This window comes from Microtus oregoni, unplaced genomic scaffold (genome assembly GCF_018167655.1).
Source record: "Microtus oregoni isolate MIOR12 unplaced genomic scaffold, Mior012 000047F_ref0000412, whole genome shotgun sequence".
Classification (NCBI taxonomy): Eukaryota; Metazoa; Chordata; class Mammalia; order Rodentia; family Cricetidae; genus Microtus; species Microtus oregoni.
In genome coordinates, this window is record NW_024543221.1 from 5,679,119 (window position 1) to 5,705,725 (window position 26,607).

Consider the following 26,607-nt stretch of genomic DNA (forward strand, 5'->3'; position numbering starts at 1 on the left):
GCCTGCTCCCAGGAAGACTACTTCTAAGTAAGATGAATTCAATGGACTTGAGTTACCATCCTACCCAAAAATCTAAAACCAAACCAGAAATATACATACATACATACATCTATCTCCTGACATGGGGAGATACTGTCTGAAGTTGAAAGATAAACACCAGGGACAACTATAGAGAGAGAGTCCAGGCTCCCTCCTGTGTATTCCAACTCACCTAATGAATGAAACTTAAAGTTGTTACAGGTTATAGGGGACCAGGCAGAGCCTGAGAGAGTCAGAGGGAACCAGTGGGATGCAGCTGGGTACAAGGGGACCATTTCAGGGAATGAGCACCATTTGTTGTCTTGATTGTGTTAGGTCCCAAAGAAACCCAGGACAAGGTCTAACTGAGGTACACATGAACATATCAAAGCAGATGCTGCCCACCAGGCTCTCTCAGCACCCCAAGTACCTGTTACAGAGTTCCAGTTCCTCTCAGTACCTCTCGCTCTCTACCCTACTCAAACCTCTCCTGCCCCTGAGCTTCTCTTTCCTGCGTAACTCAGCCTTTTCAGCCGTGCACTCTCTTGCTTCTCCTTTTGTCCTCTTGGCTTCTGGGTCTTCAGTCTCTTGATTCTCTTTGCCTTCCTGGTCTTCTCCTCCTCTCTTGCTCTCTGCCCCCTTGTGGCCCCGCCTCTTCTGCTGACCACATTCAGTCTGTAGTCCGTACTCTTCCAGATGCTTCTGGCTGTTCTCTCCCTCGTATCTACCATAAAAACCTTCTCCTTGACCATACAATGGAGCCATAATGGCCTCATTTCCATGCAGATTATGGTAAAGATTTTACAGGTATAAGAATATGCTGAAACTGGGCACATTAAATACATGCCAGTTACAGGGTATGGTAGTACAATGCCTTTAAGTAGAGGCAGTTGTATCTCTGTGAGTTCAAAGCCAGCCTGGTCTACAAACCTTGTTCCAGGCTACCCAGGGCTATACAGTAACACCCTACCTTTAAAAAACAATCAATCAACCAGTGCCATTTATATTACATTTTATCAGTTATACCTAATACAATACAGAAGCAAGGACAGAATAATATAGAATGCTGGTAAATTCCAAAAGACAAATATAAATTAGTTAAAAGTCAGTCTTTCTAAAGGATTAGAAGCCAGTGATCTACTGGCTTCTAAGAAAGCAATTTATTATCAATTGACTTTTAACCAGATTCTCACTAATTTTTAAATGTAACAGTCAGTTAAAAAGATCTACACAATGAAATTCTCTGAACAAAGGAAACCACCAACCACCAGGTAGGATGGCGGTACACACCTTTAATCCCAGCTTCAGACCTCTGTGAGCTGGAGGCCAGCCTGATCTGCTCACCGTTTCAGGCCAGCCAGAACACACACACTCTCTCTCTCTCTCTCTCTCTCTCTCTCTCTCTCTCTCTCTCACACACACACACACACACACTCTCTCTCTCTCTCTCTCTCTCTCTCACACACACACACACACACACACACAAAACTGCTGATATAAAACCTGGTTCCTCTCAGTACTTCTCACCCTTAGATGTCATTTTTAAAAAGATGCTAGCTTTTTGAAAAATCAAGTTATAGGACAATGACAGCTGCATTTATGCAAACTCTGGAAGACATTGTGTGCCTATGTCTACAAGTAGAGAAAGACTTAAAGAAGGGACGGGAATAGCACACGCACTACATACCTCGTTATCTCTTATCATTCTGTGACAGGCAGTATGTAAGGGTCGTTCATGTTAACTCCATAGTATGCGCATATTACCTGAGTTAGTTTTATATGTGTGTGCAAGTCTTATGGAAAAGATGTCAATGTGATCTCAAGTAATGTATGAGAAAACCAGATGAAGAGAACATCTGAAAACTAAAAACTGAATAGAGTCAGATTTCTTTTCATTTATGTGACTCTTTATCAATAGTTTTGTTAAGTCGGTGGCTACTGGTTGCCTCACCTCAGTTTCTGTTATGTAATTTTTAGTAATTTCATGCATTTAGATTATTATATGTGGTGTTTTTTCCCTCTTTTGTAGAATCTTGTGAATGAATGGCATCAAAACTTAAGCCTCTTCTCTTACACCATTGAGGAATGGATGAACTGTCAAAGAAATTGGCTTTATCTTGAACCAATCTTTAATTCTTTAGAAATACAAAAGTAAGAAAATAAAAAAAAAACATCATGTACAGCTTAAAAATGCACAGGGGGATTTAATCATCCAGAAATGATCTCTTCAGTGGGCCAACAGCAGCTGTGGTTTGGATGTGAAATGTCCTCTATAGGTCATGTGTTTGAATAGTTGATCTCAAGGTTTTTGTGGTTCCTGGGAAGATTGAGGAACTTTTGGAGATATGGAACCTTACAGGAGGAAATGGGTGTTGATTGGGAGCCTTGAGGTTTCACAGCTATGGCACTCCCTGCTTGTTCTCCACTTCCTAACTGTGAATGCCATGTGTGCAGCTGGCCTCCTGCTCCACTGCCATCCATTCCCATCCTGGTGGAACACACACACACACACACACACACACACACACACACACGTCACACATCTTGTCACAGTCACAGGAAAAGGGACTAGTGCATCATGGACGCACAAAGGAATGAATCTGTTAGACCACTATTATCTTCTCATTCATAGACTGTTACAAGAATGCTCTTACTTTTGAAAAGTTAATTACCTTAATTGCTAACATAAAGCTATGGAAAACTGAGATGTGTCAGAGTATGATGGTCCTTGAGCCATATTATGTCTCTCTCAGGTTCTGGAAGATTAGAGAGGTTTTGATATGAATAAGAAATATGCTTTTTAGCAACATTCATACCTAAGTGGAAATTTCTCACTTTGCACCAGATAGAACAGAGGAACTTGACGTTTGTTAAGCGTTCCATTTTCCCCCTTCATCTACAGCACTCAAATTAACTGACTTCTAGGTCTTTAAAGTAATTAATCTTGAAAGTGCTCAAATGGAGACAAATGAGAGAATTGTTTAAATGAAAGTACTGCTGTATAGGGGACAGTATTTTTGTTACACGTGTTTAGTTCCTGACACGTGGGCGCTTGGTACTCTTGTTAAGTCCAAGTTATTCTGAATGTAAGGAGTGTACCTTTTACAACTTGACCTTTAAATTTTAGACTTTAAAACCTCTGCCTACTGCAGATGCTGTTTATTAATAAAGAGACAAGAACAGTTGTCCTTTTGCAAACTTTGCTAAAGTAGGAAAGGAGTCTTTATTTAAGAGATGCTGAAGTGTCTTTACAATATGTTTAAAGTAAGAAAGAAAGGAACCAATAATAAACCTGTGACTAATTTAGGGATACCAGTGGGAAGGAACCAGAGTCACCAAGGAGGAGAATTCCAAACAGGGTTCTGTAAGAGTCAAGGTTATTGGGAGGGCAGCATTAGAACCACCCAGAGAGATGGGACTGGGATGAGGCTTAGCAGGACACAGGTGTGGGGACTCAAGTGTCTTCCATGACAATATTTTTGTTGAGTTACAGAAACATTTAGCACCATCACCCAAAATGGGTAGTGGGATGATGATGGAAGGTTCATACTGCCTTGAAGTATGTGGATATCAAAACCTAAACTTGCTTTCCTGGAGACAAAAGTCCCAAGTTAGACAGTGGTGACAGATGTTTCCAAACTGGGGCTATCTACAAAGATCTCCAACCCAAATATCAGTGGGTCAAAACACAGGAGTCCCTTAAAGGTGCCACTTATCAGTGGAGCTTGAAAATCAGTTGTATGTGGTCAGCTGGAAAGAGCCAGGGAAGGCTGCAGTGAGTTCCTGCTGAGGGGAAAACCCAGAGGAACATTCCACAGATATCTGCCATCCCAGAAGGCAGTCAAGAGACAAAAGAGGCAAGCTGTAGGACAACCAGGTTACACAGAGAAACCTTGTCTCAAAAAACCAGAAAGAGGTGGGAGAAGAGAGGCAAAAGAGGTGGTAGCAGCTGAATGGGAGGTGGGAGAGACATTACCTCTGACTCCACCTCAGACTCCAAGCCTTGGGGAACTTGGATGAGGTTGGGGCTACTGTGGAAAGGAAATCTCAGTGAGCAGAGAGCGTAAAAAGATCATAAACTCTTGAAAATATTCCCACACCCAAGCCCAGCGGCAGCAAATTATCAGTTGATTGTGTCACATATGAGGTTTGATTCTTTTAGCCAAGGGATGAAATAGTGATAATATTCCATGAAGGAGAACTTCCGTAAAGACAGTGGCACATGCCTTCATATCCCTCCCATCTAAGAATGGATAACCATCTACAGACTGTGGATTTTATTAAGAACCTGGGGATATATAATCCTTCTCCTAGACTGCTCCCCCCACTGCCTTCACACCAAAGTTGAGTCCCTTTGAAACCCAGATCCTAAGACTGCCACAGAGTTTTCCCAGGATCCCATTGCAGTTCCTCTTCTAAAGTGGCTTTCAGCTGTGATGTAATACCAAATTTAATCAACGTGTGAAAAGATACGTTTATCTTGACCTACAGCTTGGAGGGTTTCAACTCATGCCTGCTCGATGGATTGCTTTAGACATGTGGCAGGGCAGCGCCTGGCAGCAGCACTGAACGGCAGGGGCTTTTCCCTCGTGCTGTGACTGGGAGCAGAGAGAGGTGGGACGAAAGTGCTGGAGTTTCAATGGGTCACACCCCAGGGACCTAAGCTCCTCCTAGAAGGGCCCATCTCCTGACTCCCCACAGTGTCAGGGACTGGGGACTCCCTGGCTTTGGTAGACAGTCAAGATCCAGACTGTTGCACCTCTAAGACACAGACAGCTTTTATTTATCTTACATAGAATTGCTATGATTCTATTTTCTGCTATACAGAAAGTAAAATCTTGGTAAGTGACAACTGTATGCTTAATCTATCCTGTTTATCTTGGAAGATATATTGCTTATACAAAATAGATAATATGGATAATCAAGTAAAGAAAAACATATCAAAATTGTCTTAAAAATTCAACGATATATATTTTCATTGCAAAATTTCAAAATTGTTTACATTTCATTTTCTTTTTAAAGACAGCTGGCAGCTGAAACAAAACTTTTCTCCCAGGTGCTTGTCATGTGGAGAGAAATAATGTCGAGAGTACTGAACAAGCTAAATGCTTTGCATATAACTATCTCTACAGGAGTCATCAACGTTCTGAAAATTTGCAATACAAATCTTGAAAATATAAAGAAAAGTCTGGAGGTAAACTATGCCACCCAAAGTGTGGCCATACGGTGACGCACTGCAGAACCTGCCATCAGGGCAGACTTCCTCTCTGCGTCCCTGCTAGCAGCTTTTCTAATCCTCACTGCCATTTTTAGTTTAATGAAAATGCTATCACAAGAAAAAAAATGGGTGGACTAATCCAATAACCCTAGAGGACAGGACCAACTTTGACACATACCCACATCAAGTTGAAAACAGTCATAGCTGTCCCCCAGTACAGAATACGATGGTGCATCTGGAGCCCCAGAGCCGGCACAGGGAGCACTTCAGGCTTAATGAAAGCTAACAACTCGATTAGCCCTCCTGTTTCTTAAGGTTGGTACATGCAACGGAAGCTAGGGCAGAATGCCTTGATGTCTGTGAGCTGCACAGCAGAGCAGCAGGAGACCACAAGACAGAGAAGTTCCCAGGGAAGCAAGTTCTGCACACACTGGAGATCTAATGCTCACCCATAAGACATTTATGTGAACGTCTTCAACTGTGGGCACAATCCTTTGTCTATGGTTTTGCTTCTCCTGGTTCCTTACTCATGGTCAGCTGTGATTTGAAGATACTAAATAGGAAATCCTAGAAGTGATTGATGGGTCTTTAATTATGAACTGGTTTACATAGTGATGAAATCCCTCTCCATCCTGTTCAGGACATGACCTATCCCTTTGTCCCAGGTACATCCGTCCTGCATACTAAACAGCTCGTTGCCCTTCACGTATTAGATCAACTGCCATAGTTTCTAATGCTATCTCCTAGAAATATAAAAGGTTTATAGCTCCCCAGGATTTCAGGCTTCCAGAAGGGTCTCTTCTACAGATAAGAGTGGCTTCTTGGTAGATAATTGTGGTCCTGGCTGAAGGACAAGTGGTTATGTATCAAACAGCCCAGAAGCATCGGGAGTAAAGAGGAGTTGATAAACCGATCCTTAAGAGGCATCAGTATTAAGATTGGGATCTCTCAGTGATACCTGTGCTCAGCCCCATGGTGGTGGTGGTGGCGGTGGCAGCGGTGTGGCCAGGCCGTCCCAGTTGTTTCTTTGTTGTTAGCTCGCTTCTGTTTTCATTCCCCTCTATTTCCATTTTGCCTTACTAAAAAGTAGCCCAGCTTTCACGGAGCATGAGCTATCCTTTTGGCTGGACCTAGCGTGCACCTTTAATACTGTAGGCCAGGTGCAGGTGTGATCCCAGATGGCTGGAAACATGTTCTCAGCGGCATTTCTTTTGGCTTTCAACAGGATTACCTTGAAATTAAAAGAATGATTTTCCCAAGATTTTACTTTCTCAGCAATGCTGAGCTTCTTGACATTCTAGCTGACAGCAGGAATCCCCAGTCCGTGCAGGTAACGGCCTTGCCCTCACCCAGAATTGTTTCCTCACTCCGTCAGGGTTTGCCGTGTAACTGACAAGTGTGTTCTGGTTTGCAGCCTCATCTCGTGAAATGTTTTGAAAACATAAAACACATGCTACTATGGAAACAAGAAGTTGGCCCTCCGGCCGTGAAGATGCTCATCTCTGCTGAAGGAGAAGGCCTTGTGCTACCCAAGTACGAGGAACGCGCTGCAACCAACCCGTAAACTGTAGAGCCAGTGTCTTCAAAGATAATGTCCGTGTGTGAACATGCGCTCTCCCCCACCTCACCACAGTGGGCTCTCTGCTCACTTTGGCTCTAACATAAAGTCGGACGGAACAAAGGAAGTGTGCGGCCCTGGGCACTAATTCGCACTAGCTTTTGTTCCACACGAGTCTGACTTTTCAGCTAGGACAGAAATTTGGTATCTGGGGTTGGTTGGTGTTGTTCTGACCTAAGGCTTCACTGTGGTGGGTTCCCAGGCAAGTGTAGCAAGCCAAGGCCTTCTCTCTCACTGATCCAATTTACCAGCCTCAGAGAGTCCTTTTACCTCCGGCATCTGGCTCCTGAGACAAGCTTTACTGGGGGAAAACAGCACCCTGCCCAAGCTTTCCTACCAAACAAAGCCCCCAGTCCAATTTAAGTATTTGAAATCACCAAAACTATCTTTTTTAAATTTACATGCATTGGTATTTTGCTTGCATGTATATCTGTGTGATGGTGTCGGGTACCCTGGAGCTGGAGTTACAGACACTTGTGAGCTGCCATGTGGGTGCCAGAATTTGAACCCAGGTTCTCTAGAAGAGCAGCCAGTGGTCTTAACTGCTGAGCCATCTCTCCAGCCTCCCAAAAGTATCTTAAAATACAATATACCTCTCATACATCCTATGCTATGTGAAATCTAATTATAGTCTTGCTTTTGATATCAGAATTCCCTAAAGAAATATATTTTACTGAATGATTTTCCAAGTAAAAATCAATAAAAACCAGAAGATACAGTGTTACAGTTCTTGGTCCCAAAAGTAATATGTGTGTCAAAACTTATTTACAATTTTCTCAAAGAAATGAATGTTGATATCCATAATATATGGTAACTTTTGTAATATTTTTAAAAACTTTTAGGAAAATTCGTGTGAGAGCCGCTGTAGAGCAGTGGATGGTGAATGTTGAGAAGAGCATGTATGACGTGCTGAAAAAGTGAGTACAGCGCTCAGTCCCGATGCTCCGCAGTGCGTGTGCTGTGGGTGTGCGTGTGTGTGTGCGTGTGTGTGCCTGCGTGTGTGTGTGCGTGTGTGTGTGTGTGCCTGCGTGTGTGTGTGCGTGTACGTGTGTGTGCCTGCGTGTGTGTGTGCGTGTGTGTGTGTGCACACGTGTGTGTGTGCGTGTGTGTGTGTGTGCCTGTGTGTGCCTGTGTGTGCTGCGTGTGCTGTGGGTGTGCGTGTGTGTGTGTGTGTGCTGCATGTGTATGTGTGCTGCGTGTGCTGTGGGTATGCCTGTGTGTGTGTGCGTGTGTGTGTGTGCGTGTGTGTGCCTGCGTGTGTGTGTGTGCCTGCGTGTGTGTGCGTGTGTGTGCCTGTGTGTGTGCGTGTGTGTGCGTGTGCGTGTGTGTGCGTGTGTGTGTGCGTGTGTGTGTGTGCTGCGTGTGTGTGTGCATGTGTGTGTGTGCTGTGGGTGTGCGTGTGCGTGTGTGTGTGCGTGTGTGTGCCTGTGTGTGCTGCGTGTCCTGTGGGTGTGCTGCGTGTGCTGTGGGTATGCCTGTGTGTGTGTGCGTGTGTGTGTGTGCTGCGTGTGCTGTGGGTGTGCGTGAGAGTGTGCGTGTGTGTGCCTGTGTGTGTGTGCTGTGGGTATGCCTGTGTGTGTGTGCGTGTGTGTGTGTGCGTGTGTGTGTGTGTGCTGCGTGTGCTGTGGGTGTGCGTGAGAGTGTGCGTGTGTGTGCCTGTGTGTGTGTGCTGTGGGTATGCCTGTGTGTGTGTGCGTGTGTGTGTGTGCGTGTGTGTGCCTGTGTGTGTGTGCTGTGGGTATGCCTGTGTGTGTGTGCCTGTGTGTGTGTGCATGTGTGTGTGTGCGTGTGTGTGTGTGTGCGTGTGTGTGCTGCGTGTGCTGTGGGTATGCCTTGCGTGTCTGTGCGTGTGTGTGTGTGCCTGTGTGTGCGTGTGTGTGTGTGCGTGTGTGTGCATGTGTGTGTGTGCTGTGGGTATGCCTGTGCGTGTGTGTGCGTGTGTGTGTGTGTGCCTGTGTGTGCTGCGTGTGCGTGCGTGTGCGTGTGTGTGTGCTGCGTGTGCTGTGTGTGCTGTGGGTATGCGTGTGTGTGTGCGTGTGTGCGTGTGCTGTGGGTATGCCTGTGTGTGTGTGTGTGTGTGCTGCATGTGCTGTGGGTATGCCTGTGTGTGTGTGCTGCGTGTGTATGTGCTGTATGTATATTGCATGTGCTGTTTTGAGTGTTGTGTTGTGGAGGCCCAAAAATGTGACACTATTTTCATATTGACCAAAGGTCAGAGAGTTGGAACTTACCTCTAGTCCTTCCAGGTTATTGTGCTTCTACCTCAAACAAAGGTCCCACCTAAATTTAGATCAGAGAGTTCTGCTCTCTCAAGGTTATTATCAACAGGTGTAGCTATTTCAGGAATAGAGAAGTAGATATAGTTCTACCGCAAACAAAAGTCTAAGTTCCAGTTCCCTTAAGGAGATAAATTGGATTTTACCCAGGGAGTGGTTTGCCCACAGAATGTTTTGGTCTAGCGTGAGAGTGTGACTTGTTTTGTTCTAGCAACAGAATTTTTAACTATGGATGTAGCCGCAACCTTTAATTGGTCTGTTCATTTCCTTGTATCATGTTAATGCAGTTCTTTGTCTTACTGCTACCTTTTGGGGCCAGGGGTATTTTAAGCAGTTGGAAATTAAACACGAGAAATTTTTAGTATTCACTGGAACTCTTTCCCGGCACTATCCTATATGTTTCTATTTTATTATTTTTAAATGTGTCTTTGTATTCTTTACTATATTTCTAAATCCTAACACCCCTATGCTGTCAAGAGGTATTTTTGTAGAGGCTGGTCTCTGACAATGTATGTGTTGTGTGGGTGTGTTCTGTGTGTGTGTGTGTGTATGGGTGTGTGGTATGGATGTTGTGTGTGTGTTCAGTGTGTTGATGTGGTATATATATGTGCTGGAGTGTGTGTATAAAACTTGGCCAGCTACCAATATAACTGAAATATTCAGAGAAACACATGAAGTGAATTTTAATAGAGCATGGTGTATGAGTGATGAAAAACTCAAGTGTTTTTGAAGTGCAGATAGTAATCTGAATGCACACTCATAGACAACATGAAGACTGCTCTGTTCAGGTGGGGGGGGGGGGGCGGTGCATGCGCATGTTCCAGGGCATCCATCAGCCAGGGAAGTCATCTCCAGCCTGCTTTCAAAAACCATCGGGCTCACTAGTGTGTGCTTCCGTTGCACTTTTACTCCCTCACATTGTTGAGTCAGTTTAGACCAGGAGGAGAGAGCAGGGCTGGAGACAGAAGGGGCCTGTGCACACGAGGGTAGCACTGCCTAGTGACAGCCTTTGCTTAGTATCTGCAGTGTTCTCCTCTCTGTATTTTATTCTGTTGTTGCCGTCTCCTTGTAGGGGAGAAAGAATCCCAGAGGATGAACTTCTAAACTAATCTGACTGGAACAGTTGTGTTACATTTTTGATTTATTAAAAACCTTTTTCACCTAACATATTTTAATCATATTCTTTCCCAGCTCTTCCCCCGCACCGCCATCCCACCCAACGGCATGTTCTTCTCTTTTTATGGAAGAGCTACTTTATTCATATTTACTAACATTTGGAGAAGCAGTACATGGTTTCTAGAACACAACTGATCAGTGGCATCTGCTGAAGTCACTGGGAATGTGTTGTCTTCCCCTTGCCTCTCTCTGTTTCTGTCCTGGGTGATAGGAGACGTGGGGTAAACAGAAAGATATACTGCCCCCGTAAAAATTGTTTTTGAACATAGCCCTTTTTAGCTTTGTACCCTTTATAACATTGTAATTCAAAGCTAATATATGTCTTTCTTAAGTCACTATATGTTTCTACCCGCCCAGACCCTGCCAGGGAAAGGGAAGCGGAAATACTGTACATTACTTGTGAACATGTTAGCAGTAGCAGTGTTGCTGCTTCTTCATTAGGCGGCATCGCCATCAAGCATGGATGGATAATATAAATGTATTTTTTTTTGGCTTATAGATTTTTAATTCAAGGCATTGAAGACCAGAATGACAAGACTTTTCCTGAGTGGGTACTGTCACATCCAGGACAAGTGGTCATCACTGTGGTGAGTCAATGCCGCTTTGGACCATGAAGACAGGAGTTAGCCTATGGTTGCAGTGCTAAGAAAGTAAAAATATGAAAACTGAGTTATTTTAAGGGTAGTAATACATCCTGGTTATTTTGAAATGTATTTTAAAAATAAGATAAGTGTATTTATAGATACATAAATAATATCATAAACACAGTAGAATTATTGGTGGTTGATAAATTCTTCCTATAATGAATGAACAGGTATTCATTCTATAATTCCTTCACTTTCTTAGAGTTTAAAAATCTTCAGTTTATAATATAAAATAAAAATAACCCATAAATTATTTTCCTAAAAGTGTATATTTATATTGTACTATATACACGCCTATTGTTACCATTAAAAGTTACTCCAAACTTAGTGGCTTAAAACTACCAAATTTGTTAGTTAAAAGACTTACGGGTTAGAAGAACAGTGCAGGTCTCCCTGCTGAGGGCAAGCTGTAGGCAGGTGTGTGGAGGCTCTTAGATTGGGGGGTGTCCTAGAGAGAAGGTCACCAGCACACCTCAGTTGATGCCTCTTTCTGCATCTTCAGAGCTGGTCGTGTTGCATCTCTGCTCTTCTCCAGACATCCTTCTACAGTCCTGTCTCCTGTGCAGAGACAGGAAGAAATCTCTAGTTGTAAGGATGCATGTGACATCCAGAGGGAGCGCTCCATCTCAAGGTTCTTAGTCACATCCGTCTCCACAGGTTCTGGGGGTTAGGACATGAACAACCGTGTAGCCATTACTCTGCATATTTGTTAGTGTTGCTAGCATTTTCTTGGGGTTAAAAGAGAAAAAGGCTGCAGGGATTGCTCAGCAGTTAAGACAATGATTTCCTTGCAGAGGACCCAGGTACAGCTCCCAGCACCCAAGTTGTAGCTCACAACCTTCTGTAACTGCAGTTCCAGGGGATCAGACACTTCTTATGACCCCCGTGACCCCTGCATACATGTGGCACACATATGTATAAGCAGGCACATACATATACATATAAACAAATTTTTTAAAAGAAAATCAGAGAAATGTGATACTAAGAAAACCAAAATTTTCAGTTGTCCTAATATATGTTTGAAGCCTCCCTCAGCAAACTGTATGAAATAAGAGAAGATAGAGGAGCCCCAGGGGGAATAACATTTAAGGAATCAAAGAAAGACAATCCCGTGGCAAGTACTGGACCAGAGTGGGGTGGGGCAGAGCAGGAGGTAAGAGAGTAGCCGTGAAGTTAAGAAATGACTTTTAGTTTGTTTCTTTGTTCTTACACTAGAAAAATCGAATGGTCATAAGAAAGAGGGTACTCCTCATTTGTGAGGCCTTTGGAGATCTGGGTCATGGTTTGCAGGTGAAATGTGCCCCCACACCACTTGACCTACCTAGAGGTGCTAGGTGCCTGCCTAGAGGAAGCCGGTCACTAGGGACTGGAGTGTAAGGCAGACCTTGAAGTTTTATAGTCTCGGTGGGTGCCATGTTCTTTGTCTGTCTGAGAGCAGAGCAGCCTCCTGTTCCTGACAGCACCAGCTGAGAACTCTTCCCCCTCCCACACCATGCCTTTTCCTGACATGGCAGGCTGCACCCGCAAACCCCGAGCCAGCATAAGCCCTTTCTCAGTAGGTTGCTGCTTGTCAGGGACTTTGTCATGACAATGTGTTATTTTTAACAAAAGCTCAGTCGTTCAATTTTACTAATAGAGACTTGAGACCCAGATGCTGGGGTGAAAACCTGCTATCTCAGAGAGGCAAAAGAAGCACCCAGTTGACCTTTGTCCTCCACCATCCCCAAAGCCTCCTCTCTCCTACCTTCTCAATCAAGTCCTCTCTCACTCCATGCCCCTACCCTCCACTTCCTGTGTGTATCTCTCTCCATTCTCCCCACTCCTCTTACTCGCTATGCTTTTTTCTTATTAATAATCAAATATCTTGTAACAACAACGAAAATGCCACTAATACAATCTGAAACTGACAATCACTTGTCAGTCAGCAGGATCAATGTGAACTTTGGAGACTGGTTTATCTGGAAAGAGGAAGGTAGAAAACCTTTGCCATAGCAACCGCTAAGGATCACAGAAAGCTCTTATTTTTAAAAAGTCCCCATTTTTTCACTTTGCCTGACCTGCCACAATTTTCAAGTTTTCACTAAGGTCACCTGGGGCTGTAAACAGACATTTTGCTCTCCAGTTGACTAAGTGAATGCCAGGTCTTAGGCTGAATGGCTATCAGCTGTTTCTATGAAAGTGACAAAGTTACAGGTGATTCTATACTTTTCTGTAGTTTGGCAAATTTAGATTCTCCAGTTTGCCTTAAGAGAAGCTCCTCCCGGGTTCCTGGAGGCACGTGCTTCACGACAGCAGCGCACATGTTCCCCCACCTCCATCTCCTCACCTCTTGCTCATTTACCACCCTGGGGCATAATTTACAGCTCTCTTGAATTTACACTGTTGAACTCTCCACAGAGTTGTCTCTAAATAAACATAAAAAGATATTTTTGAGAGAATGGATGAGATAGCGCTATATATTGGCCATGAAGAGATTTTCTATATAGATTTGTCCATAATATAGCAATTAGTAATTTCTCTGCAAATAAGTGTGTCACCTGTTACAGGTGGTGGACCTTGGAGAATGAAGCAGATAAATGAAGCAGACTAAAGTCTCATGCAATAACCAACTTTGTTTAGAAGCCCCAGACAGTCTATACTCCGAGGGTTAGGAAAGGTCACAGCAGTAAAGTTCTCAGGTGTTCAAGCTGGCTACAACCACACGGGCACGTCATGCATGGGGGGGGGACACGTTTAATTGAGTATCAGCATCAAGCGATAACAAGTGATGTGAGGTAAATTCCCTCCTGTCCACTACACCTGGGAGGAGCACGAAGAAACATTCCAAGAACAATTCTGCGTTTTGAAGAAACTGAGTCACAAGACTCTTGCCTTATTTTCTTGCGTATTCTCTCACACTCAGAATCCTCCTCGCACAACTCTGCTTCTGGATCATGCTCCAACATACACATTTAAGTGGAAAATGTTTTTAAATGCGATCCACAGTATTCCCTCACAATGGATGCTCTCACTGGAGGCTGTAATTCATGAATCACCTCAAGATGTGCACAGTGGAAATGTTGACTGTAGTTATTTGTCCTGCCTGCTTCCCAAGCCTCGGACTCCAGCCACTCAGTGAGCTAGTGATGGAGTTAGTTTCTAGATCATCTCCCCAGGGAACCAGTGTCAAATGGTCAGCCCTGAAAACATGCAAGCAATAGTATGCAAATTGAGCAGATTTTATTTGTGTGTTTAGGAATGTATATGTATATAACAATGACTAATAAAAAAAAGAGGCCATGACTTTGAAATAGCGCTAGCAAGGGCATAAGGGGAATTTGGAGGGAAATGATGCAATTATATCATAAACTCACAAATTTAAAGAAATCATTTGTTATTTTAAATTTTTTATTTATTTTACATGCCAGCCTCAGTTCCCCCTGTGTACCCTATTTTTTAATAGTTTCTGTTGCATGCAAAAAAGGAATGCTGGGAGTGGGTCTGGGACCTCCGAGTGAGTGGGCCTAAGCCAGAGACCTCCGTGGCAGTGGACCCAGACTGGGGGCACTTGTGGGGGCAGTTTTGGACCTGTGACCTGGACCAGAGCAGGACTGGGGCAGTAGGCTCCACAGGAGCAGGTGAGGGAGGCCCTGAGAGAGAGGGCCTAGACCAGGGCCTCTGCAGGTCGTGAGTTTGGGGCCTCTGAAATGCTAGGCCTGAGCCAGGACCTCTGCTGGTCCAGGCGCACCTAGGCAGGAGCAGGCCTGAGACAGCGAGCTCCACAGGAGGAGAAACAAGGGAGCAGCCACTGAGGGAGTAGGCCAAAACTAGAGACCTCTGTGGGTGGGGCGTGAGTCTAGGACCACCAAGGGAGTGGGCAGGAACCAGAGACCTCTGTGGGTTCAGACACTCTGGGACCTCCCAGGGAGTGGTTGGGGCCAGGGACCTCTGCCCATCGGGGCATAAACCCCGAGCCATAAAAACAGACAAGAGGACTAATGGAACAGAATCGAAGACCTAGATATCAATCCACACATCTGGCTTTGACAAAGAAACAAAAAATATAAAATGGAAAAAAGGAGACATATTTACCAAATGGTGCTGGCATAACTGGATTTCAACATGTAGAAGAATGAAAATAGATACATATCTATCACCAGGCACAAAACTCAAGTCCAAATGGATCAAAGACCTCAACATAAAGCCAGCCACACTGAACCTCATAGAAGAGAAAGTGGGAAGTACAGTTGAATGCATTGGCATAGGAGACCACTTCCTAAATATAACCCCAGTAGCACAGACAGTAAGAGAAACAATTAATAAATGGGACCTCCTGAAACTGAGAAGCTTCTGTAAAGCAAAGGACATGGTCAACAAGACAAAACAACAGCCTACAGAATGGGAAAAAAGATCTTCACCAACCCCACATCAGACACAGGAATGATCTCCAAAATATACAAAGAACTCAAGAAATTGGTCATCAAAAGAACAACTAATCCAATAAAAAAAAGAATGGAGTACAGACCTAAATAGAGAACTCTCAACAGAAGAATCTAAAATGGCTGAAAGGCCAAGATCAAAAACACTGATGACAACTTATGCTGGAGAGGTTTTGGGGTAAAGGGAACACTTCTGCATTGCTGGTGGGAATGCAAGCTGGTACAGTCGCTTTGGATTTCAGTATGGTGATTTCTCAGAAAATTAGGAAACAACCTTCCTCCAGACCCAGCAATACCACTTTTGGGTATATACCCTAAGGATGCTCAATCATATGACAAGGACATGTCTAGCATATGCGAGCCAGTAAAGGGGCTGGAGATTTAAACACATACACACAGAGACATGGGGACACGGATCATTCTTGAAACAAGAATGACCCTTTTATTGTGTTCAGAGGCAGCTTATATAGGGATCCTTAACTGATTGCCATGCCCCAGCCAAAACCACCAGAAACCATTCCCCTGCCATCAGGAACTTCTGAGGGTCCCATGCTCAGAGCAGCCGCAAACACAGGAAAACAAGTTGTTTTGCTCCAATCAGCTGCAAGCATAACAAGTTGTTTACAAGAAATTCAGGGTCTGGGGGTCAACAGCCCCCAACAGACATGTGTTCAACTCTGTTCATAGCAGCATTGTTTGTCATAGCCAGAACCTGGAAACAACCTAAATGCCCCTTGACCGAAGAATGGATAAGGAAAATGTGACATATTTACACAATGGAGTACTACACAGCAGAAAAAAATAATGACATCTTGAAATTTGTGGGCAAATGGGTGGAGCTAGAAAACATCATATTGAGTGAGGTAACCCAGAACCCAGAAAGACAATTATCATATGTAGTCACTCTCGTAAGTGGTTTTTAGACATAAAGCAAAGAAAACCAGCCTACAAATGACAATACCAGAGAACCTAGACAACAATGAGGACCCTAAGAGAGACACACATGGTTCTAATCTACATGGGAAGTAGAAAAAGACAAGATCTCCTGAGTAAATTGGGAGTATGAGGACCAGGGCAGAGGGTAGAAGGGTAGGGAAGAGGAAAGGAGAGGAGCAGAGAAAAATGTATAATTCAATAAAATCAATTAAAAAACAAAAAAAGAGAAATGCCAATTAATACAATAGGTGTCTATCATCTACCCTCTTAATCTTTCTCTGGAAAAATATCACCACAATATATATTTCCTCTATGCTAATTCTTCCCATTTCATATATCTGTATAGCTCCATTTCTGTGTTATTAAGCAGTTTAAATTTAGCATAACTCAAGTGAGTTCATGATGCCCCTAATCCAAACACGGCCTCTTCCAAAGACACTGTCTAGACGAGAGGCTGAAGTCACAATAGACCTGATTTTCCACATTCAGGAACTTTGCTGATGGCTTGTCTTTCTTTAACCTCCACTATAGTGTAGATTATCTGTGTTTTAGTAAATAAAGCTTGCCTGACGATCAGTGCAAAGCAGCCACACTAGTCATCCATACAGGCCAGGCAGTGGTGGCACATTCCTTTAATCTCAGTAGCCACACTAGTTAGCCATAGAGACCGGGTGGTGGTAATGTATGCCTTTAATCTCACCACTAGAGAGGAATATAAAACGAGAGGAGACAGGTCTCAGGTTCAGTCTTAATCTGAGGATTTGTGGCGGCAGGATGTCCCACTTTTGGCCTGAGGGAAAGAAGAGCCAGTGACTGGCTGCTCTGCTTTTCTGATCTTCTGTCTCTGGGTTTTTAGTGTTGGTGCTACTCTCCACAGGCTGCCTGCTCTTAACCCCACCTCTTCACGGCTCTTCTATGTCTGGGGAGAACATATGTGACAGTTGAGTCAGATATTAGAAGTTACAGAATTTTTTAAAACTACAAATATCCACACTCTGTACTAGGAGCATAACTTTAGAGTTTAGTGGAGAAGACAGCACTAATTTAATCTTGGGATTTTCCATCATTGTTAATGATGCTGAGATTATTATCTAATGATCATGTGTTAATGTAAGATTTATTTCCTGGAACATGGACAACAAATTACAAATACTGCTAAAGAAAGTGACGCCCTTCCTTGCAGTCCCCGTTGGCTGTCAGGAGTCCCTCGGGGAGGGATGGGGCCATGTGAGCCCTTCCCCCTTCCACAATGTTTATGAGCCCAGTGTCATGGGGGTTCCATGCAGTGACACAGTGAGTCATGAGCACACACCTCCCCAGCCTGTGGCTCTTGCATTGTCTGCACACCTCCTTCCTTGATGTGCCTGAGCCGTGGAGGGGGTAAAGTAGATGACCCGCTTAGGCCTGAACCCTCCACCCTTTCTCCATGCAAGCAGCCCTAATTAAATCCAGCAGGATTTACAGGCATGCCATCGTGAAAGGAGGATGGGGCTTCAGAGGAAGAAGGAGGGGCTTCAACTGGAACGGACTAGAGAGAGGCCACTGGGAGGTGGAGTGTATATAATTGACTACGTACATATATGAAATCATCAAAAATACAACAAATTTTAAAAGCATAAGATTTAGAAAATATAAATAAATCATAAGCATCAATCAAAATTCAGCCTTCAAACCTATGCATGCCTTCCTTTGGAACAAATCACCTCTATAGATCTGTAACATTCAACTCATGAAAACCTTTTAATTAAAAACAAGATTGGGTGCTTCTATTAACATGTGTTTCCCTCCCTTTATTTTTCAGAGCCAGATCATGTTTAATAGTTATTGTCTGAAAGGTTTTATGAGTTCTAATCCAAGAGAAAAGCTAGAAGCAGCCCATGCCCATGTGCTGAGTCAAATGGAAGACTTGACCGCCCTGGTCACCCTGAATACTAGCAACTTTCGCGCAAAAGTCATGCTAGCAGCAATGCTGACCATATCTGTGTACTGCCGAGACATCGTGAGGGACCTGCTAGATAAGAACATCTCTAGCGCAGAGGACTTTGACTGGACGAGGTAAGAAGCTAAAAACTGTAACCACCTACTACAACTTCTCCCATAAAGACCATTAGGTTCTCTGCTTCACACATCTCTGTCTCAGTTTGCACTTGAAGGATGAATCGCTCCCTAAGCATTGTGGTCCTCCCCCAGCTTCCTTGGTCCTCTCTCCTCCCCTCACTCTGCCTCATCTTCCCAAGCTGATGTCGTTCTTCGGTATGGTATGGGTGTTTTGTCTGTTATCACTAAGCCTAGGGACAGGTTTCAACAGTAGTGATGAGAGGTGTCCCTGGTCCCTCTTTTCCTCCTGTGCTACCAGTGTGGGGCAAACGAGGTAAAAGAAACAGAAGGCCGTTTCTAGACAGCTTGCCATGAGCCACTTTTCCTGCTGCTTGGAATCAGTTAGTGAAGGCATAGACAGAGAGCTGCTACTTCTGCTGAGGTGAGGCTAAGCATAGGTCTCCTACATTGAGTGAGAAAGTCTTCTGGTTTTACTTACAGTTATGTGCTCTCTCATCTAAGAATTTACAAGGTGTTAGCATACAACTAGTTTTAAATGGCTTTTATCTTAAATTTTATTTTGAAAATTGACTTGGTTAATTTCTTCACAATCTGCTCTGCTGTTCCAGAAGGAATTTAGAGGTGAATGATGATACACAACAGCTGCGTCATAGGATAACGTGTAATAGGAGAAGGGCCCTCGGAGGGGGCTGAAGGATTCTGGGTTTCATCAGGTCCCGCTTGTGTTCAAAGCGAAATAGCTCTAAACTATTAAAGATGTGTAAAGATTACTATATTATAAATTTGTACCTCATGGTTTCTAAAATCTAATACAGTCATGAGTAAATTTTATTTTTCCACTTATTTTAATACTTTGATTTGTTTGCTTGCTTAATATTTTTATACAATATATTTTCATCATATTATTTGCCTTCCCCCAGATCTTCCCCATGTCCCCACCCACCTAACTTATGTTCTCTCTCTCTCTCTCTCTCTCTCTCTCTCTCTCTCTCTGTCTCAAAAGAGCAAAAATAAAAACAGAGAACCAAACAAAAAACAATAATACAAAAAATTAACAAAACAAAAAACTCACAAAATTATGGTTTTTGTTTTGTGTTAGCCAATAATTCCCGTGCCCTGGAATGTGGCTGATGTACCTACCCAGTATCATTCCACTGGAGAAAACTGATTTTCCCTTTCTTAGAGGTGCCAATCACAAAAAGGTTCTTGCTTAGGGGTGGAACTTTGTGTCTGTGCATGCTGTCTCAGTCTCTGTGTTCATATGAGCATGAACCATGTTGTTTCTGGAAGGCAGTTTCCTGGGAGTCACCCACCACCGCTGGTTCCTGCAATCTGTCCACCTCTTCTACCTACTTTCCAAGAATTGAAGTGAGAGGTTTGAGAAAGACATTGACTGTAGGGCAGAGTCTCCAGAGTCACTTACTCTCTATATACGTTGTGCAGTTGTGAGTCTCTGTGTTAATCACCATCTACCCAAATAAGAAACTTTTCTGCCGGGAGATGGTGGCGCATGCCTTTAACCTCGGGATTCAGAGGCAGGCGGATCTCTGTGAGTTCTTGTAGACAACCTGTTCTGCAAGAGCTAGTTCCAGGACAGGCTCCAAAGCTACAGAGAAACCCTGTCTCAAAAGAAAAGAAAAGAAAAGAAAAGAAAAGAAAAGAAAAGAAAAGAAAAGAAAGCTTCTCTGATCAGGAAGACATGGATGAGCAAATATCTCCGTAGTAAGATGTTGAGTCCTTTGGGGAAATGCCAAGTGTTGTTCAGCTAGATCTTGTAGTAAATGAATTTTCAGCTTTTTGAGGAAAATCCACGCTGACTTCTATTTTGGCCAAACCAGTTTGCACTCCCACCAGCAGTAAATAAGTTTTCCCATTCCCCGCGGCCTCCCCAGCATATGCTGTCATTTGCTTTATTAATCTGATTTTGAACATTTGAGAACTTGCTGTTTAGTTCTATATCCCATTTTTTTAATTTTTTTCACATTCAGTCTTGTTTTAGTTCTTTGCCTATTCTAGATATTAACTCTCTGTCAGATGTATAATTGATAAAGAATTTTCCCCATTCTGTAAGCTGCCACTTTGCTCAAATGTAGTAATAGGGAGCGGCGGGGCTGCGTCCCCAGCACCCCGGCTGCCTGCTCGGCTAGCTTATGCCCCAAAATAATTACACAGACACTGTATTCTTTTACACACTGCTTGGCCCTTTAGCTCTAGCACTTACAGGCTAATTCTCACATCCCGATCAACCCATCTCTAATAATCTATGAGAACCGGTCTTACCGGGAAGATTCTAGCCTAGTCCATCCTGGGTCGGAGCTTCATGGCGTGTGTCTGCCCAGGAGTGGGGTATGGCGTCTCTCTGAGGCATCTGCTCCCGAGAGAAGAGCTGTGGAGTCTGAGCTCACTTCCTCTTCCTCCCAGCGTTCTATTCTGTTTACTCCTCCCACCTATCTTCTAACCAATAAAATGGGCCAAGGCAGTTCCTTTATTAGCCAATGACCTTCCTCCATCATTTCCCCTTTTTCGGTTTAAACAAAAAAAAAAAAAGGCTTTAACTTTAACATAGCAAAATTACATATAACAAAACAGTTATCAAGTAAAAGTTATAATAATCTTTATCATAACTAAGGAAAACTATAACTATAACTAACTATTCTTAACTCCATCAAAGACTCCAGAAAGATACAATACTACCTAAGCAAACAAGAAAAAAGCAACTTTTAAAACTCTAGAAATGACAGAGACATCTCGCTGCCTGGACAGTCACCCAAAGTTCCTCTGTACCGTTGGGGCATCCATCTTCAGCCTTCAGGCCCATGGTATCCAGAGACATTTCCATAAAGCAAGAAAATTCAAAGTCAGTTTAGTCACTATCTGTTGTGTCCTGCAGAATGTCTCACAGACTTTTCATGAATCAGGAACCCCGAAAGATCATCTCACCTTAGGCAACTTCAGTAGTCCTCTCTCTGCGGGTTCTCTGTGTCCAGTTTATGCAATAGTCCAGGCAAGAGCAGTTTCTTGCCCAAATGGCTATCAAACTCCATAACGAGCCTCTTCGATGCCCATCTTCCTCTTGAAGTAGATTGGTGCTGCCAGGAGCAGAGTGTCTCATTGTCATGAAAAGTCCTAAGTTATTAAAACATTTAAAATGCCATATTCTATAGTCTTTGAAAGATATGAAGAATGCCTATCTAAAATCTATCTATGTACATCTAGAAAATCTTAACTAACATGACTACAAACTTGACTATTATGATTATCTATTAACAATCTATATTTCTAATTATATATTACATTTTTAAATGAACTACACAATCACAGTTCCTTAATCAAGATCAGAAACACATATACATATAACAAAATTGACCATAAATCTCTATCAATAAAGCAAAATCTATACTAATGCAAATTATTCATACCTATATCATATCCCCCTTTAAATGTAAAAAGGATGTTTATAAACATTTTTTGGGAATATGGGCGCAGTTATTTCTCTCCAAACTGCTTCCTGCTGAATGGGGGCGTCGTTAATTAGGTCTTTCACGGTATAACCTGTGTGCTAGTTTCATCTCAGTTGGCAGTTGAGCGAAGCAATTTTCTGAAGATGTTCACAACAACCCTTCAGGAGGGTGTGGTCCATCATACCATATCGGGATAAATGCAATCCACAAGGTCTGATCCTCTGTGAAAACAAAAGAAGAAACTCCTTTCCAAAGCATCATGTCCTTAGATCCAAATTTCAAAGTCAAGGCATCAAAATATCTATGTTGGATTAGTTCAGCAGCATTTATAAATAAATATCTTTTAGCAGCTGTTGCTCCTTCCTCAGCATTCAAACAATTCAAAGAGAGCATAATAGCATACAGTATCAAAATTCTCTGTTTATTTTCCATCTTTGTGCAGCTTTGTTTTGACCTCTATTTTGTTTATTTTTACTTTTAACTCTTTGCTTTTTGAGACAGGTTCTCTGTATCTTTGACCTAAAGTAACTCTGTAGACCAGGCTGTCTTTGAACTCTCAGAGATCCGCCTGTCTCTGCCTCCCAGGCATTCAGGATTAAAGGTGTACACTACTACACCTTGAACTCACAGAGATCTGTTAGTTCTGCCTTCTAGGCACTGGGATTAAAGGCGTGTGCCACCACACCTTGAAGTCACAGAGGTCAATCTCCCTCTGCCTTTCAAGTGTTGGGATTAAAGGTGTGTACTACCACACACAACAATTCTCTTCCTTTTTTTTTTACTTTAAGAACTTTAACTTTTAGCTTGCATATATTTTTAACACACAGTAAACCATTTAGAATTTTTTTTTTGTCTTTGAATCTCTTTTTACTGTATATCTCTCTTTTTTTGACCACAAGAGCCTTTAATTTACCAAGCAATCTCAGTAGGACTAAAGCCGTCGCTTTGCCAGCTAGATCCAGTCCATTCCTTAGCTTTTCAGCCTCATGGCGGATATACAGGCTGCAGTCATGTTTATAGCCACAACTCTATGGCGTTTTAAGGTCCCTGCCAGCAAGCGAGCTTTAGCAGCCTGTGCTTGCAAACTGCACGAACCGCCTGTATAAAAGAGTCAGAGTTTGCCCTGGCAGGACAGTCCAGAAAGCCGGCATTTTTAAACAGTGCAGCTTTTTTCCTGCTACGGCTGAAAACCGAAAAGCACGCGTTCAGCTTTTCGTCAACACCATTTAAGTGTTTTGTGGCAGGACCTCTTAATGAGCTGCAGGGTTTTGCAGCTAAAGCTGAGTCAGGAAGCCTCTATTAAATTGCAGCTACCAAGAAAACATGTTCTTCTCTTTCCCAAGCTTTCTCAGGCTTTCAGTGGATTCAGTTGCCCCACGTTGGGCGCCACTCAAATACTGGTGTCCTTCACTATACAGAAGCCTTTTAGCTTCGTGAGGCCTTATTTAGCAACTGTTGGCTTTGGTGCCTGGGCTTTCAGTGTCCTGTTGAGAAAGTCCCTTCCTATGCCTATGAGCTCAAGGGAATGCCTTCTTGTTGACTCTTCAGGCTGAGGGTAATGGCCTTGATCCATTTGGAATTGAGTTGTGTGCAGAGTAACAGGTATGAATCTATTTTACTTCTACATGTAGCCATTCAGTTTGACCAGCACCATTTGTTGAAAATGCTATCTTTTCTCTAGTGTGTAATGTTGGCTTCTTGGTCAAAAATCAAATGTGTGTAGGTGTTTAGACTCACTCTGTGTCTTCGATTCTATCCCATTGGTCAGTGTGTCTGTTTTGATGCCAATGTCACCCTGTTTTTATTACTGTAGCTCTAAAATATTACTTGAAATCACAGAAGATAATAAAAGTTCTTTCAGTGGGCAGGATTGCTTTAGCTGTCCTGGGATTTTGAAATTCCAGATGAAATTGAAGTTTGTTTTGTTGTTTGTTTGTTCATTTGTTTTCTATTTCTGTGAAGGATTATGTTGGAATTTTTATAATGATTGCAGTGAATATATTTCTTTTATGATTTTATGCATAAAAGACCCTAAATTAAAGATGCCACCAGGGAACCTCTACAGCTGATCAAACACTTCTAGCAAAGTAGCAGGATGTGACATGAACACACAGAATCAGGGTAATAGTAGCTTCAAAAAAAAGCATTTGGAAATAGTTCTTCTGTTTCTGTTTTGAAGAATAATTTGAGGAGTATTTGAGAATTGCTTTTGGTTTTTTTTTTGTTTGTTTGTTTGTTTTCTGGTTGATAATCTTTTTTTTATTGAGAAAAGGAGAAAAAAACACAAGTTTCCACCTCCTCCCAGCCTCCCATTTCCCTCCCCCTCCTCCCACCCTTCTCCCCCTCCCCCCACTCCTTTCCCCCTCCCTCTCCAGTCCAAAGAGCAGTCAGGATTTTCTGCCCTGTGGTAAGTCCTAGGTCCTCCCCCCTCCGTCCATATCTAGGAAGGTGAACATCCAAACTGGCTAGGCTCCCACCAAGCCAGCACATTAAGCAGGATCAAAACCCCGTGCCATTGTCCTTTGCGTCTCATCAGCTCTCATTGTTCGCCATGTTCAGAGAGTCCAGTTTTATCCCATGCTTTTTCAGTCACAGTCAAGCTGGCCTTGGTGAGCTCCCAATAGATCAGCTCCACTGTCTCAGTGGGTGGGTGCACCCCTCATGGTCCCAACTTCTTTGCTCATGTTCTCCCTCCTTCTGCTCCTCATTGGGACCTTGGGAGCTCAGTCCAGTGCTCCAGTGTGGGTCTCTGTCTCTATCTCCATCCATCACCAGATGAAGGTTCTATGATGATATGCAAGATATTCGTCATTATTGCTCTAGGATAGGGTCATTTCAGGTTCCCTATCCTCAGCTGCCCCAGGAACTAACTGGGGACCTCGGCTTGGGCACCTGGGAGCCCCTCTAGGGTCAGGTCGCTTGCCAACCCTAAAGTGGCTCCCTTAACTAAGAATTGTGGTTCCGTGCTCCCCTGTCCAACCTTCCTTTATCTCAATCCTCCTGTTTCCCCAAGCCCCCCCCTCCTTCCTTGCTTTTGGTTTTTTTTGTTTGTTTGTTTGTTTGTTTTCTGGTTGATAATCTTTTTTTTATTGAGAAAAGGAGAAAAAAAAACAAGTTTCCACCTCCTCCCAGCCTCCCATTTCCCTCCCCCTCCTCCCACCCTTCTCCCCCTCCCTCCACTCCTTTCCCCCTCCCTCTCCAGTCCAAAGAGCAGTCAGGGTTTTCTGCCCTGTGGTAAGTCCTAGGTCCTCCCCCCTCCGTCCATATCTAGGAAGGTGAACATCCAAACTGGCTAGGCTCCCACCAAGCCAGCACATTAAGCAGGATCATCTCTCCCCATCTCCCCTTACCCACATCCCACCCCACCCCCAAGATCCAATTTTCCCCCCGGCAATTTTGTCTACTTCCCTTAGCCAAGAGGATAACTATATGTTTTTCCTTGGGTTCACCTTCTTACTTAGCTTCTTTAGATTCACCTATTGTAGACTCCGTGACCCTTATTTATGGCTAGAAACCAATTATGAGTGAGTATATCCCATGTTCATCTTTTTGGGTCTGGGATACCTCACTCAGGATAGTGTTTTCTATTTCCATCCATTTGCATGCAAAATTCAAGAAGTCATTGTTTTTTACCGCAGCGTAGTACTCTAATGTGTATATATTCCATACTTTCTTCATCCATTCTTCCATTGAAGGGCATCTAGGTTGTTTCCAGGTTCTGGCTATTACAAATAATACTGCTATGAACATAGTTGAACAAATGCTTTTGTCATATGATAGGGCATCTCTTGGGTATATTCCCAAGAGTGGTATTGCTGGGTCCAGGGGTAGATTGATCCCGAATTTCCTGAGAAACCGAAACACTGACTTCCACAGTGGTTGCACAAGATTGCATTCCCACCAGCAATGGATGAATGTACCCCTTCCTCCACAGCCTCTCCAGCAAAGGCTATCCTTGGTGTTTTTGACTTTAGCCATTCTGACAGGTGTAAGATGATATCTCAAAGTTGTTTTGATTTGCGTTTCCCTGATTGCTAAGGAAGTTGAGCACGACCTTAAGTGTCTTTTGGCCATTTGAACTTCTTCTGTTGAGAATTCTCTGTTCAGTTCAGTGCCCCATTTTTTAATTGGGTTAATTAGCATTTTAAAGTCTAGTTTCTTGAGTTCTCTATATATTTTGGAGATCAGACCTTTGTCTGTTGCGGGGTTGGTGAAGATCTTCTCCCAGTCAGTAGGTTGCCTTTGTGTCTTAGTGACAGTGTCCTTTGCTTTACAGAAGCTTCTCAGTTTTAGTAGGTCCCATTTAGATGCTGAAAAAGCATTCGACAAAATTCAACATCCATTTATGTTAAAAGTCTTGGAGAGATTAGGGATACAAGGGTCATACCTAAATATAATAAAAGCTATATACAGCAAGCCGACAGCTAACATCAAATTAAACGGAGAGAAACTCAAAACCATCCCGCTTAACTCAGGAACACGACAAGGCTGTCCACTCTCACCATACCTCTTCAATATAGTGCTTGAAGTTCTAGCAATAGCAATAAGACAACATAATGGGATCAAGGGGATTCGAATTGGAAAGGAAGAAGTTAAACTTTCATTATTCGCAGATGATATGATAGTGTACTTCAGCGACCCCCAAAACTCCACCAAAGAACTTTTACAGCTGATAAACAGCCTTGGTAATGTGGCAGGATACAAGATCAACTCCAAAAAATCAGTCGCCCTCTTATACACAAAGGATATGGAAGCAGAGAGGAAAATCAGAGAAGCTTCACCAT

General features: G+C 43.2%; 1 protein-coding gene across 1 annotated transcript in view; it reads left to right on the plus strand.

The window, feature by feature from the left end:
• The window catches only part of Dnah14 (dynein axonemal heavy chain 14), a 257,032-nt gene that overhangs the window by 65,853 nt on the left and 164,572 nt on the right, over positions 1-26,607 (plus strand). Inside the window, exons 21-27 of the mRNA XM_041635247.1 lie at positions 2,048-2,169; positions 5,041-5,212; positions 6,462-6,566; positions 6,651-6,769; positions 7,697-7,771; positions 10,806-10,893; positions 18,106-18,359. Coding sequence (XP_041491181.1) covers positions 2,048-2,169; positions 5,041-5,212; positions 6,462-6,566; positions 6,651-6,769; positions 7,697-7,771; positions 10,806-10,893; positions 18,106-18,359 — 935 coding nt within the window. The remainder of the gene's footprint in view (positions 1-2,047; positions 2,170-5,040; positions 5,213-6,461; positions 6,567-6,650; positions 6,770-7,696; positions 7,772-10,805; positions 10,894-18,105; positions 18,360-26,607) is intronic.